Raw genomic sequence first — 15,539 nt, 5'->3', positions numbered from 1 at the left:
TCTTGAGATTTGGCCTTACAAGACTATCCATGCATTACAAGGAAATTGAATCAAGTAAATAGTTGACTTAATTCAATTTCCTTGAGATGCCTATGATCTGGACAAATGAGAATATGCACAGACATATCCATGCATTAATGTTGTCCCCTGCTGAGGCAAGTTTTGTTCATTACTGGTGCAGGTCATCTCTGGTTTACCCATGAGCACAGGGAGCATCCATCTACCCATTTTCCATCAGGGTAGCTGGGCCAATGCTTGGGCAGAAGGCAAGGAATTCAACACCCCAGACAGGTGAGGCTAACAGATGCAGACAAACACATTCACAGCTATAAACAATTTAGAGTCCTCAAAACGCTTGGCCTGCATGATAATGAGCAAACCAGAGTTCCTGCATTGAGCCACTATGGTGCAATGGCTGTAACCATACTGTATTAAGTATTGCTCAAATACTATGACATTCTCCAGAAAAATGAAGGGTACCTTCCTGTTACTGCTCAGAAAGTTACATGTCACTTGGAGTGATAAGGCAGCAAACTGATAAGTCATTAACACACTCAGTGACACTAACATTCAGTGGCAAAAGCCTCAAACATAGCTGTAATGCATTCAATGTAATAGCCTTCTCTTACAGCTTTAAAATGCAGCTAGCCTGCACACCCATGTGCACTAACTATGCAAGAACTAGACATGCCACCGGGTTTGTAGTTCATTAGACACTGGCAAACAATGAAATGATCAAAAAATAAAATAGAGCTTAGATAACTTACTTAATGGCATTATGATTTAAATTATCAAAGTGCCAAACATTAAAAAAAACACTTGTAGAATTTAGAAAACATACATATGCCGCCTTTTCTTGACTGCTTGTGATTAGAGTGATGAGAGAAAACATCTAAATGAATCATTTCTGACTATTTTCCTCAAAATCATAGGCACATACACCATCTGCCTTATTGTAACTGGTTGTGTTTTAGAGAAGTGAGAACTACAGTTATGTCCAAAGCCGTGGCGATAAAAGGGAAGTTTTCAGCCAGTTCCAGATGAAGGTTGTGTGACTCCTGCCTGCGAAAATGAATGTTACAGGTTTAACAGTCGATCAACTGCCGTTTGCAGGTCGAATGGTTTCCTGCATGATCCTGGGCATGTCCTTAGTGATTGGTGCTCCAGGAAACCTGCTGGTGATCTGGACCATCATGAGGCATTTCCGTCAGCGTTCCCACACTGTGAGGCTCATCTTACACCTTGCTGTTGCTGACCTCCTGGTTCTCATCACACTGCCTCTCTGGATCTACTCCCTAGTGCACTCCTGGGTCTTTGGAGAGGCGTCTTGCAAGGCTATGGTATACATCATCAGTGTCTGCATGTTCAGCAGCATCTTCTTTATCACGCTGATGAGTGTGGAACGCTTTGTGGCCATCCAGTACCCTTTTCTGATGCTGCGTTTGAAGACCACAACAATTATGGACAGGTGTCTGGTAGTCGTTTGGCTCCTGGCTTTTGTTTTGGGTGTTCCTGCCTTCCTGACCCAGCAGGTGGATGAAACTGATGGGACTCAGCAGTGTCTTTTCAAGGAATACAGCTCTGTGGCTATAGAGATATTCTGTTTATGCCTGGAGACTTTGGGAGGTTTTGTTGGTCCTTTCACCATCCTTCTTATCTGTTACTGTCGAGTTACTATGCAGCTCAAGGGTATGTGCCTCAGGTCCAAACAGAAATCCATGTTTCTCATCAGCAGTGTGATGATAGCCTTCACACTGTGCTGGTTGCCTTACCATATTATCAACATTATTGATCTGGTTTGCATTTTAGCAGAAGGCACAGAGGGTACGGACGCTGGAGATAGATGTGTGCCAGAGATTGCCATCTTTATTTCTGGGGCCCTTGCCTTCATTAGCAGTTCAGTGAACCCTGTTCTTTATGCCTTCTTTGCTAAGAATTTTCAAGGGAATCTCCAGGAGTCCCGGTTGGTCAGGCTGTTCCAGGAAATAGCCACTCACACAAACAAACTCAGGGAACTGGTAATACAACATCAACCTGACCAGGGGGTAACGAGATCACAGACAGAGCAGATGTCTGACACTGTGTAAAAAATGTGTAAAATTCTGCAACTGAGAAACTGACTGTGATAGCTGTGATTGTCCATTTGTTCAAGTTAACAAGAGAAATTTAGAGAGGCAAGTGTGTTTTCTCTCAGCTTTACCTCAGTTCTGCTGTTAATTAAGGCAAAGGCAATTTGGATAAACTGCTTTTGAAAACAGAGCCGGAATGGATATATGAATTATTTACACTTGCCCCCTGTGGTCTTAATCTTGAGTTTGATTTAAAACCATTTTTGTAGCATCCATTAGTGTGGCAGCATTTTGTTGTGTCAAATAATTGCCACAGTTGTTTTGTAAATCTCTGAGAGTAGATGTGATATATTTGTTTGACCCCATCTTTAAGTGGCTTTTGATGTTATTGAGAATTTGCTCTGAAAGATGGCTTTTCATTGTTGTTCTTGTTTTCTGTGCAACTGTATAGTGGTCCACTGCCATGTTTTCTAAATCAGATAAAATGTGTTTTGTTCTCTATTGTATCTATTGCTCTGTATTGAATCCTACTATTGTATCCTACCTATACTTGACTGTGGTGACGCGGGCTGATTGGGTGCATCTGTGTTTTAAGTTGCACAATCTCTCATTGTTGCACTGACCCTGACAAAGGGAGCTTTCCTGTTGAGGATTTGTTTTTTGCACTCTAAATAAATATATTGCATTGGAGTTAGAGTGTGTGGCAGTCAATCTTCTATTTTGGTTCTACTTCACTGACAACTTCGCTGTCCTGCACCCCAGTAGGTAAGGTGTGCTGTCTTATAGACAATTCTCCAGGACACCTAGTTGGTCAGGCTTTTCCAGGAATTGGCAACTCACAACATCAAACTTGGGGAACTGGTAATGCAGCGTGACACTGGCCAGAGGGCAGCACAGCTGCAGACAGAGTAAATGTCACAAACACTGTGTTTAAAAAAAAAAAAAAAAAAGTGCAAAATTGAAACTGTGACTGTGACAACGTGAAAATGTGACATTTTTTTTTTCTCAACAGTGAGTTATTTGGCAAATTTAACAGGATAAATAGGGAAGAGATTAGGAATAACAATATAGGTAAACCTCATGATTAACATAGATTAAATAACAAATCCAGTGATACAGAATTTTAAAAATGCTTATGCTGTAATCTATGGTGAGCCTTTTATCCTTTCTGGTTGACATGTTAATGAAATACAGTATTCCAAACTCAATCTAACTGGAAACTGAAACGGTTTGATTTTGATTTTTTTTTTTTTTTCAACATTAGTAAAATCAGCTTAACCCATATTTTGAAGTAAGACTATTTTATATCATTACGTTCCATGCCTCTTTGCATAAAAAAAAGAAATGCATGTATAATTTACTGTTATTTGGCACTGATACTTAAGTTGAATGATTATGCTCATTAGTGACTGTATATAACCTACAGCATTGCCTAGTAATTACAATAAATAAAAGTCTACAGGCCCCAATATTATTTTCTGTGTGTTGACAAAGTGATTATTTGTGTGCTAAGACACAGTGAAAATCCAGACAAGAAACACCACAGATGCTGTAAAGTAATTTAATTAAAAATATTTTCTTTGGGATTGGCGGGGACATGGGGGTCAATCATACACTATATTACCAAAAGTATTCGCTCACCTGCCTTTACTCATACTATGAACTGAAGTGCCATCCCATTCCTAACCCATAGAGTTCGATATGATGTCGGTCCACCTTTTGCAGCTATTACAGCTTCAACTCCTCTGGGAAGACTGTCCACAAGGTTGAGGAGAGTGTTAATAGGAATTTTTGACCATTCTTCCAAAAGCGCATTGGTGAGGTCACACACTGATGTTGGTCGAGAAGGCCTGGCTCTCAGTCTCCGCTCTAATTCATCCCAAAGGTGTTCTATCGGGTTCAGGTCAGGACTCTGTGCAGGCCAGTCAAGTTCATCCACACCAGACTCTGTCATCCATGTCTTTATGGACCTTGCTTTGTGCACTGGTGCACAGTCATGTTGGAAGAGGAAGGGGCCCGCTCCAAACTGTTCCCACAAGGTTGGGAGCATGGAATTGTCCAAAATGTTTTGGTATCCTGAAGCATTCAAAGTTCCTTTCACTGGAACTAAGGGGCCAAGCCCAGCTCCTGAAAAACAACCCCACACCATAATTCCTCCTCCACCAAATTTCACAGTCGGCACAATGCAGTCTGAAATGTACCGTTCTCCTGGCAACCTCCAAACCCAGACTCGTCCATCAGATTGCCAGATGGAAAAGCGTGATTCATCACTCCAGAGAACGCGTCTCCACTGCTCTAGAGGCCAGTGGCGGCGTGCTTTACATCATTGCATCCGACGCTTTGCATTGCACTTGGTGATGTGTGGCTTGGCTGCAGCTGCTCGGCCATGGAAACCCATTCCATGAAGCTCTCTGCGTACTGTACTTGGGCTAATCTGAAGGTCACATGAAGTTTGTAGCTCTGTAGCAATTGACTGTGCAGAAAGTCGGCGACCTCTTTGCACTATGCGCTTCAGCATCCGCTGACCCCTCTCCGTCACTTTACGTGGCCTACCACTTCATGGCTGAGTTGCTGTTGTTCCCAAACGCTTCCATTTTGTTATAATAGAGCTGACAGTTGACTGTGGAATATTTAGGAGCGAGGAAATTTCACGACTGGATTTGTTGCACAGGTGGCATCCTATGACAGTTCCACGCTGGAATTCACTGAGCTCCTGAGAGCGGCCCATTCTTTCACAAATGTCTTGTTTCACAGTCTGCATGCCTGAGTGCTTGATTTTATACACCTGTGGCCAGGCCAAGTGATTAGGACACCTGATTCTGATCATTTGAATGGGTGAGCGAATACTTTTGGTAATATAGTGTATCACATATATAAAATTTGTTTTAGTGTGAATTCTTACTTTATTAACCACCTTGGACTATGTCACTTGGGCCACATTTCACAGAATAAATGCATTTTCTTTAATGCAGCAGTCTGAGGTCTTGGCTGAAAAAAATGGACTTACTCATTGTCTCTCGTGACACAAGGACCAGATGGATGAATCACCTCTCTGTCTTTCAGATGGCTCTGTGAGAAACCTCTTTCCTGTGCTCTCTACCCTTAAAGGGAAGTGAAGGCTTGCTTGTGCAGCACTATTTTTTTATTTCTCCTTATGAGGACACCATTGTCGGCACGCACGCATGCAGCATGAATCATTCAATTGATCTTCATTCTTTAGAAAACATGGAACCCGATGGGTTTGCTGATGGGACAGTAGTGTCAGTAGTGTCTTGTGTGATCCTGGGACTCTCCTTCCTTGTGGGGGCACCGGGGAACCTGCTGGTGATTTGGACTATTCTGAGACACGTCAAGAAGCGCTCTCACACTGTAGTGCTCATCCTGCACTTGGCTGCTGCTGACCTGCTGGTGCTCATCACCCTGCCTCTGTGGATCTACTCCCTGGCCCACTCCTGGGTTTTTGGAGTGGTCTCCTGCAAGGCCATGGTGTTCATCATCAATGCTTGTATGTACAGCAGTGTCTTCCTCATCACCGTCATGAGTGTGGAACGCTTTGTGGCTGTGCGCCATCCCTTTGCCTCAGCCGACTGGAGGAGGAAAAAAGCCCTGAATAAAGTGCTGCTGGCCCTATGGGCTGCTGCATTCTTGTTCAGCATTCCTGTTATCCCAACTCAGGTCGTAGGAAATGACTCTGGTAAGGATCAGTGTCTGTACCGCGAGTACACCTCCGACAGCCAGGAGATGATCTGTATGCTGCTGGAGACATTAGTGGGCTACATTGTACCCCTCACCATTCTGGTGGTCTGCTATGGCTGCCTGTGCAGCCGCATTGCTCAGATGACCTACAAGTCTAAGCGCAAGTCCACAGTACTGATTGCCAGCGTGGTTGTTGTCTTCGCCATATGTTGGACACCGCATCACATGGGCAATGTTCTCTCATTCATACACCTGGCCATTAAAGACTCCAGCCCAGAGACAGCAGCAGGTCTGGAGGATGCAAGGAACACCATGACCCTCATCGCTGGCGCAATGGTCTTCATTAGCAGCACTGTCAACCCCATCCTCTACATGTTTGCAGCCCGCTCATTCCGGAGCTCGCTGCGTGACACAGGGATCCAGAAGCTCTTCCGCCACATCTCCTCTACCTCCCCAGGTGAGGGCAATAGAGAATTGTCCTTTGTGTCCAAGAGACAGAGCAATCGGACCACCAGTTCTCAGTGTCTATCTGAGTCAAAGGACCAAATGGATATCTTAGTGAACATGTGTGAAAATAGTCCGTCTTGATGTTGTAAATGTTGCCCTTAGTATCTATGTTGTGTTTGGCTGCCTGCCTTTGTATATTGTAATGGGAAGGAGTGTTACCCTAAATTAAGCTCATTTTCATGCTTACACAAGATTACATAGGATGCAAAGGTTTCAGTTTGTGAAATGTGTGGCACTTTGTAAATGACCTTAACAAAAATTGTCTTTTTTTAAATTGACTGTGAGAATATATTTATAATTATACTGTCATAACTACATGTGTTTATGTCTTTCATATATGTAAAAAAAGAATAATAAATGGTACTATATTCATAAGGAACAGGTCAATGAAAGTTTCTGTTAGCATACCTTACTACTTTATTGATGCAAAACAAATACTGTTTAAACTGCATTCATTGGTTGCGTTATTGAACATTTTTAAAGTTTTGTATAATCTATAACTCTGGGAACATGATTAGAGAGAGTATTGTGTGGTGGAAGATGATGACATGTAGCTAGTGATGGAAAGAGTACTTAAATCTTTTATTTAAGTAAAGTACCGATACAAGAGGTCCCAGATGTACTAGGTGTAACTATTTCCTTACACTGTCATATATTTTAAACTGTAATGATGCATTACATTTTATGAACTTTGTTGTATGTTTTGAATACATCTTGTATGTTGTATGTTTTGTTTGTAAAAACCAATTCTTCAAAGTGACAAATAATTAAAACTGTCTAAAAATGGAAAAATTAAAATAAAGTGCCACTGCTTCTGTACTGAAGTACAGTATTTGAGTAAATTAATGCCATAGCCGCCAAACTCAATTTAAGTACATTTAGTTTTTTAGATCATTCTTTTTTCTGTGCATTGATCTTAATGATGGAGACAACAGTGTCTATGTTTTAGGGAACTTGTTACGCTTGTGAGATAATTAACTTATGCAACATCTTTTGAACAAAACATAGTGCAGTGATTTTATTTCATATAAAATAACATAAAGAATGACCTAAATTGTACAATAAATATTTGAACCTTTTGCCAAACATGTCATTGTGTCCTATTTAAGACCTCTACAACAGCAACAGCCATGCTTTCGACTTCCTCCCAGTACGGAGATTGCAAAATGAAAAGCTAAAATGTGTTCCCTTGGGTGACCAGCAAAAAGCGGAATAATGTCTTGCTCTGGGTCAGTCATAAAGACATTAAACCCACAGTGTTTTTGCAATAGGCTTTAGTGTCAGCTAAATTCATGATATTTTTAAGTGCAAAATACTAACATGTATTTCTCAGCATGTGCATTCATTGCCATGATGACATAAAAACAGTCCTCACCATTTCTATTACCAAAAGGTGGCAGTGTTAGTATTGCATTTGCAATGATAGAATTTTGAAATGTTCTCAGTGCAAGGTTGCAATGATGATATGTATTCCTACTTAATTTTGTTATTGTATATTTTTATTTGGATTTTTATTTACCCTAGGGAAGCGTGTTTTTTGTTGTTGTTGTTTGTTTGTTTGTTTTTTGTTTTGTTTTGTTTTGTTTTGGGGTTTTTTTGTGTTTGGAGTACAGATTCTTTCTCAATCTGCACGATCCTGCTTTTTTAACACCCCTCTGCCTCATACAGCTTACACACACTCACCATGTGCCTGGGGGGTGTTCAGGATCACCACAGTCTGTTGGAAATCGAGAGGCCATGTTGGAGTTGGGGTTTATTCAAAGGCATGTGAGGAATGGGAAAGAAGTTGTTCTTTCTATATAGACTGACAAAATGATTCATATTTTAGCTGATTAAGAATCAGAGTCTTTGTTTTGTTCTTATATCTTGCATGTGCCACCTTTTTTCAGCATACACACTTTCACAATGCACACATAGTCACATGAACATGTGTTAAGTCACTGTAGTTGCATTTCTGTGAGATATACCTGACAAAGAAGTGAGGAGGCCTGTGTCAACACGACGTCGTCACATGAGCACAATGGAAATTTTGTATGTTGTGGCTCATCTGCCTTTACTACTTTTGGATGCATTACAAATGCGTGTATATGTGTTATGCACTATTATGTGATATTATCACATAATAGTTGTGGTTCCAACGATGTAACTGGTATGACTGCTATCAGATTATTATTAGCTGTCCAGATGCCCCATAAAGTTTTGATTCAGAGCATATTCTATGGTATCACTATTACAGTTATCATGAATCAATAGTGTATACATCTCTATTTGACTCCCTGAGTGATTTCACATCAACAGAATCCAATTAACTCTTACTCTAACTTCAGTCTTACCTTCATAATGAGTGACTGTCTCATATCCTCTCAGGGTAGCTCAAAGTAGTTTGGACAATAGTCCTAAGGTGGATGATTCACTTGTCTCGTTTGCATAGCTGAAAAAAAGATAATGGTCTTAAAAATCTTTGAACCACTTGATGTTCACTTTATTTTTCCAATACACTGAAACAGTTTCAAAAATGAACATCTCATTACTATGTTGGGACACTGTTCTTAAATGTCCTTGCAGAAAACAGACTAAATATAAAAGTATATGACCTGTGTAAAATAAAATAAAATCAGTTGCTTCTCACTTTTCTAAACTTTGTAAAACAGTGTTCAGCATTTATATGGCCCTGGTATGATTTGTGATACTGACTTGACAGGAAGATTGAATGCGAATAACTCAAGTGTGGCAGGGTTCATCACCTTAGGGCCTTTGAACAGAGGTGAGTCATGATTAGTGCAACTGTGATAGTGGAAAATACTGGTGAGTAAAGGGTGTGACATATACTGGCTGTGAAAAGTTGTCACACAAGAAAACAGAGCTGACTCTGAGACATGATGGGCCTCTTCCACCAGAATGAGGAAGCAACCATTTGTGTATGAGACAAGATCAGCATTGCTGTTTATAGCAAATGTAACCACCTTCCTACATTATTAGAGCCTAAAGGGGGTCTCAAAAGAATGAATAATAGATTCATTTTGGTATAATTTAATTCACTACATTTTTACAATACAAAAAATGATATGGGATGATTTTAATCTTATGATTTAATATCAGTTCTTGGATTCTATTAGTCAATATTCAAGTCCGACAACCAAACAATTTCATACCAAAACACTGACCCATGTTTCAATGTTTCATATCAGGGTCATATGGCAAAATCACTTCAAATGGGGCTTCAGGACATGAGAAAGTATGGCATATACAGTACAGGCCAAAAGTTTGGACACACCTTCTCATTCAATGTGTTTTCTTTATTTTCATGACTATTTACATTGTAGATTCTAACTGAAGGAATCAAAACTATGAATGAACACATGTGGAGTTATGTACTTAACAGAAAAAGGTGAAATAACTGAAAACATGTTTTATATTCTAGTTTCTTCAAAATAGCCACCCTTTGCTCTGATTACTGCTTTGCACACTCTTGGCATTCTCTCCATGAGCTTCAAGAGGTCACCTGAAATGGTTTTCCAACAGTCTTGAAGGAGTTCCCAGAGGTGTTTAGCATTTGTTGGCCCCTTTGCCTTCACTCTGCGGTCCAGCTCACCCCAAACCATCTGGATTGGGTTCAGGTCCGGTGACTGTGGAGGCCAGGTCATCTGCCGCAGCACTCCATCACTCTCCTTCTTGGTCAAATAGCCCTTACACAGCCTGGAGGTGTGTTTGGGCTCATTGTCCTGTTGAAAATAAATGATCGTCCAACTAAACGCAATCCGGATGGGATGGCATGTCGCTGCAGGATGCTGTGGTAGCCATGCTGGTTCAGTGTGCCTTCAATTTTGAATAAATCCCCAACAGTGTCACCAGCAAAACACCCCCACACCATCACACCTCCTCCTCCATGCTTCACAGTGGGAACCAGGCATGTGGAATCCATCCGTTCACCTTTTCTGCGTCTCACAAAGACACGGCGGTTGGAACCAAAGATCTCAAATTTGGACTCATCAGACCAAAGCACAGATTTCCACTGGTCTAATGTCCATTCCTTGTGTTTCTTGGCCCAAACAAATCTCTTCTGCTTGTTGCCTCTCCTTAGCAGTGGTTTCCTAGCAGCTATTTGACCATGAAGGCCTGATTGGCGCAGTCTCCTCTTAACAGTTGTTCTAGAGATGGGTCTGCTGCTAGAACTCTGTGTGGCATTCATCTGGTCTCTGATCTGAGCTGCTGTTAACTTGCGATTTCTGAGGCTGGTGACTCGGATGAACTTGTCCTCAGAAGCAGAGGTGACTCTTGGTCTTCCTTTCCTGGGTCGGTCCTCATGTGTGCCAGTTTCGTTGTAGCGCTTGATGGTTTTTGCGACTCCACTTGGGGACACATTTAAAGTTTTTGCAATTTTTCGGACTGAATGACCTTCATTTCTTAAAGTAATGATGGCCACTCGTTTTTCTTTAGTTAGCTGATTGATTCTTGCCATAATATGAATTTTAACAGTTGTCCAACAGGGCTGTCGGCTGTGTAGTAACCTGACTTCTGCACAACACAACTGATGGTCCCAACCCCATTGATAAAGCAAGAAATTCCACTAATTAACCCTGATAAGGCACACCTGTGAAGTGAAAACCATTTCAGGTGACTACCTCTTGAAGCTCATGGAGAGAATGCCAAGAGTGTGCAAAGCAGTAATCAGAGCAAAGGGTGGCTATTTTGAAGAAACTAGAATATAAAACATCTTTTCAGTTATTTCACCTTTTTTTGTTAAGTACATAACTCCACACATGTTCATTCATAGTTTTGATTCCTTCAGTGAGAATCTATAATGTAAATAGTCATGAAAATAAAGAAAACGCATTGAATGAGAAGGTGTGTCCAAACTTTTGGCCTTACTGTATTTATACTTGAATCCTACCTAGACCTAGACCTACCAGGCATATCAGTGTATAAACACTGTTTCTATATAAAACATACTGTATTTGCGTATGAAACTTATCTATGTGTGCATGAAGCATATTGATGTATGAAACGTATTTATGTATGCATGAAACATATTTTCTTGTTCCTCTTGGTGTGAATGGTGGTCAGGATTCTGTGGCCAATGAACCACTAGTCAAAAACCACTGGTGGGTTTCAAAAGAGCAGGGGTAATGGCAGCTTCTCATCGTTCTGCTTAACTACCAGGGCACACATGAATGTTCATAGTATGTCCTCTTTAACTGTACAAAGACATCTCAGTCATGTTGAGAAAATCCCTCTCTAAATGGGAGAGGGTTAAATTGGGTCACCTTTCCTCAGCACTTGATAGGACAGGACTAAGAGCAATTAGAGCAATTCAGTCAAATTTACAGAAGGTAAGTTATTATTATCAAACACCACGTTATGAACCATCATTTGAAATTGTGTGTAATTTTGTAAATGTTCTCACAATCAAACTTCCTTTCCCACTGCAAACTCACCTCTGAAGAAAAGGATGTGGGGGAATGACTGAGCAGTGAAACTTGACCTTCTCTCTGGTTAATTCAGAATTGTTCCTTGCCGCAACTCACACCTATTTTCACTGTTGGCGGTTTGGCAAGATGAAAGACTTCTGCACAATATTTTGACCACACGATATTTAAAATGATGACGGAAACTAAAGCCAATTAAATATTCCCTTGGCATGATGGTGGCTTAGTCAGGTCACCCTCTCAGTAATATAGTTGTCACCATTTACACCTGCTGAAGGGTGCAGTCAGCTTGGTGGCATGCCAGCAAGTTGACTACACCCTTCAGCCTGTATAAGCATGCCTACCATGTGGTGTCATGCAAATGAATGTTCTTGTTGTTTTTGTTTAGTTTTGTTGTTGTTGTTGTTGTTGTTTTAAATTGAATTGTGCTAGAGTACAAACACTGGACAATCAGTGGTGAAGTTGCATCACTCCCTTCTCTACTGTAGATACCTACCCTCCCACAGCCAGTGCCAAGTGCAGCCAGTATTGGTGAAATGTTATCCAGACAGACATAAGGAGAGGTGATCACAGATAGACATGCAGACAATAACAAATGCAAATTCAGATAGATAGATAGATAGATAGATAGACAAAGACATACATGCATACATACATGCTCACATACTCACATACACTAAAACACAAACACATACAAACACACATACATGTACCCACACACAGTCAGAGATGAGGGAGGCAAAAACACAGAAGGGCACAAATGGGCACAGTAACCAGGAAAGAAACTGAAAAACAAAGTTAACTAATGCCTAGGACAAAAGGGGGCGCTGCAAGATATAGAGATGTTAGAGTACATATGATTAAAGCCACTGTTGCTGATATTTAAAAATAATAGGTACAAAATATGTATTCAAATATCCAAGTAAACTAGAAAGCACTCAGTGGAATGTATATCTCTACCAACGCTGTGAAATTGTTAAGATATGCCAGTTCCACATGTTGGATATTCACTAAAAATTAATCACACCCACTGCCACATCCCTCTTTGGCCAATTAGTGTGGAAAAATTAATCACCCCAAGACCTTGCCCCAAGACCAACCTTTCCACCAAGTTTCAGCAAATCCTTTCATCATTTTTAGAGATCTCCTACTAACAAATAAACAGACTGACAATTGGAATGGGGGTGAAAACATGACCCTCACATCCAACTCTGTTGGTGGTGGTAATAATGAAATAAATACATGGAAAAATTGAACCAAATTATAGAAAAAAGTAGAAATGAAAGCAATGACAACTACAACTGTATCAAAAACAATGTGGTAATAACCAGAGCCATGGTAACACAACATTTTTTAAAAGAGAACAGAAAGAGGAAGAAAATGAGAAGGAGAGAAATAAGGAATGCAGGATTTGCTGGTGGTGCTGCTGGTGGTTGGTGTGTGTGTGTGTGTGTGTGTGTGTGTGTGTGTGAGTGTGTGTGTGTGTGTGTGTGTGTGTGTGTGTGTGTGTGTGTGCGCGCGCGCGTGTGCGTGTGCGTGTGTGTGTGTGGTGGGGGTGGGTTGGGGTGTGTCACTGCCTTAGTAAATATTAACAGGTATGCTGGATTGCAAGTTCAGGGTAATTAATGTTGTTTTTGAATATGGGTAGAAATAGATTTAGGTGTTCAACCAAAGTATTTCCCTCTACATCTCCAATAGGCTCAAATGGAGAGAAATGACTGGCCAGGAGCTCTCCCTCTTCAAGAAAAACTCTGGAAACTGCTTCCCTGGATGGTGGATTGAAATGAGTTAAAGGAGGTGAACAGACAAAAAGCCTTGCTCTCACTATCGTCTCCTGGCCTGGAGCTACCTACACAGCAGGAAAGGGAGTGTCAAGAAGAGCAACAAAACCTGGCATTCTGGGAACCAGGCCAGAGATGAGTGAAAACACCAACAGGCCAGCAGGGACCTGCCATCATTTTTGCTTCACAAAGTTATTGCAATTTCTACTTGGTATATGAATGGGTTTTTTAACTTCTACATGATTGCAAATGAATGACATTTCTTTTGGAATACCAAGAGCTGCTCTAGGCTGCAAATATAGCTATGCGGGATGTGTAACACAGGACATGATTCTGTGATTTCCTGGAAACAGAAAATATTCTATCTTGAATAGTTCTGCAAGAGACTGGAAAATACCTGTGGACATGCAAGCTGTGTTGGTTTTTGTTTTTGCCACATGATCTTGTATTCAGTTTAAATGATGTTGTCAATCATCATGTGGGTATGACACACCACAGCACTGTAATGCTTTGCCAGTTTCAGTCAGAATGAAAAATATTTGTTGTGCACATATACTGAGTGTGTGCGTGTGTGCATGCATGTGTGTGTGTGTTTGTGTGTGTCCCTGTTTTCCTTTTGACCTTCATTTGTCACCTGCTTTTGTTGACCATGGTGAAATTGTGAGCTTGATGTCAATGTCCCTTGCATTATCGGTATAAATAACATACACAGGCATACATTATATCCCCCTCCTTCCATGGGCATTTAAAGTATACTCACCAATCATGCACTAAATGTAAAAACTAAAGGTTTTTCACAAATCATCCACCTTGTCTCAGGAGTAAACCCATTTCCTGAGTAAACTCACTGCCTCACATGGAAACAAAACATGTCCTCATTTAAACTCTGCTCATATCTTGAGGCAGGGATCTAAGTGATAAATGCCCAATAGTTTTCTCCCATATCAGGTTTGGTGACATTGTATCTTGACTTTATTCATTATACAGTACTGCAAAGTGATGAGCATAAGTTGCTGTGCTGAAATACATGTGTTTCCTGATTACTTAAAGCCGAAAAGCTGAACAAAAGAAAAAAAAAGTTAAAAAAAGAAAGAAAAAAAAAGAAAAAAACACTTTCCATAGTAAAAATCTAAAGATATTTTGCTAATGCTTATATCATTTCCCTCTTTGCAGTAATCTGTTTTTTTCTCCCCTTTAATGATTATGTCTCAAAAGATGAGACTCGCTGCACAGCTTATACATGCATGCATGGCTTATTAATGCTATTTCAAACCACTGATGCCCCTGATCTTTTTGACAATTGCACCATGACAACTTAAGCTTTAGGGCCACCAAGTATTCCAAGGACGCACACCAAACCTGATATTTAGGCCTCATGTATGCCTTGTGTGTGTAACTGACCTATCATTGATTTCTCTGCAAGGGATTGACCCAAGTCATTCTATTTGTCTTCTTAGGGGACTAGAAGCCCTTCAGGTTTAACCAATATTATATATGCCTAAACTGGTGCTATGCTATGGGTAGGAACATGGCACTGATCGCAGTCCTAGTGGTGCCAGTGCTGGGGACTGGAAAAAATCTTATGCATACCCTGAAGCTCACTTATGTTGAAACGGTTCAGCTTAGCATGCAGGCAGGTAAAAATGTGTTCATGCAGTGAAATTAGTGATTTGACTGTTAAATTAGTTGTACTTGTCAACTACTTACTTCCAGCTACCACAAAACCTATTCTCTAACAGACATGCAGTTATGTTCCAGAGACAATTTCTCTCTGCCAGTGTACAAGAATTTCACTCTGTCATCATTTATGTATTAAGTAATAGTACTACCCATCTTGTTAAGGATTCAACATAAGTACAACTCAACTTGTAGATCCTATACTGTATATTGCATGATCACCAGAGGCCATGAGCATACAGAAAAATGTTCTGTATTCTTTTGAAATAGTTAAGGGCAGGGAAGAAGAGAGACATATGATGAGACCATAGCCTTGTTCTTCGAGGATATAAATAAAAGTCAATGGCTTATTCCGACTGTGATCCTTTAACATGTAAAATGAC

General features: G+C 40.6%; 2 protein-coding genes across 2 annotated transcripts; both read left to right on the top strand.

Moving 5' to 3' along the window:
* The first annotated feature begins 482 nt into the window (after window positions 1-482).
* On the top strand, window positions 483-2,704 carry LOC115378587 (leukotriene B4 receptor 1-like). The gene has a single exon (XM_030078873.1). It carries the CDS (start codon window positions 1,071-1,073, stop codon window positions 2,085-2,087), a length of 1,017 nt encoding a protein of 338 aa, XP_029934733.1. The 5' UTR covers window positions 483-1,070; the 3' UTR covers window positions 2,088-2,704.
* Window positions 2,705-5,237: 2,533 nt separating this feature from the next.
* On the top strand, window positions 5,238-6,930 carry LOC115378580 (leukotriene B4 receptor 1). The gene has a single exon (XM_030078862.1). It carries the CDS (start codon window positions 5,259-5,261, stop codon window positions 6,351-6,353), a length of 1,095 nt encoding a protein of 364 aa, XP_029934722.1. The 5' UTR covers window positions 5,238-5,258; the 3' UTR covers window positions 6,354-6,930.
* Window positions 6,931-15,539: the final 8,609 nt, after the last annotated feature.

Source organism: Myripristis murdjan, chromosome 3 (assembly GCF_902150065.1).
Source record: "Myripristis murdjan chromosome 3, fMyrMur1.1, whole genome shotgun sequence".
In the NCBI taxonomy this organism is placed as follows: Eukaryota; Metazoa; Chordata; class Actinopteri; order Holocentriformes; family Holocentridae; genus Myripristis; species Myripristis murdjan.
The sequence above is the reverse complement of the archived record's forward strand: the minus strand, read 5'-3'. Positions and strand labels throughout refer to the sequence as shown.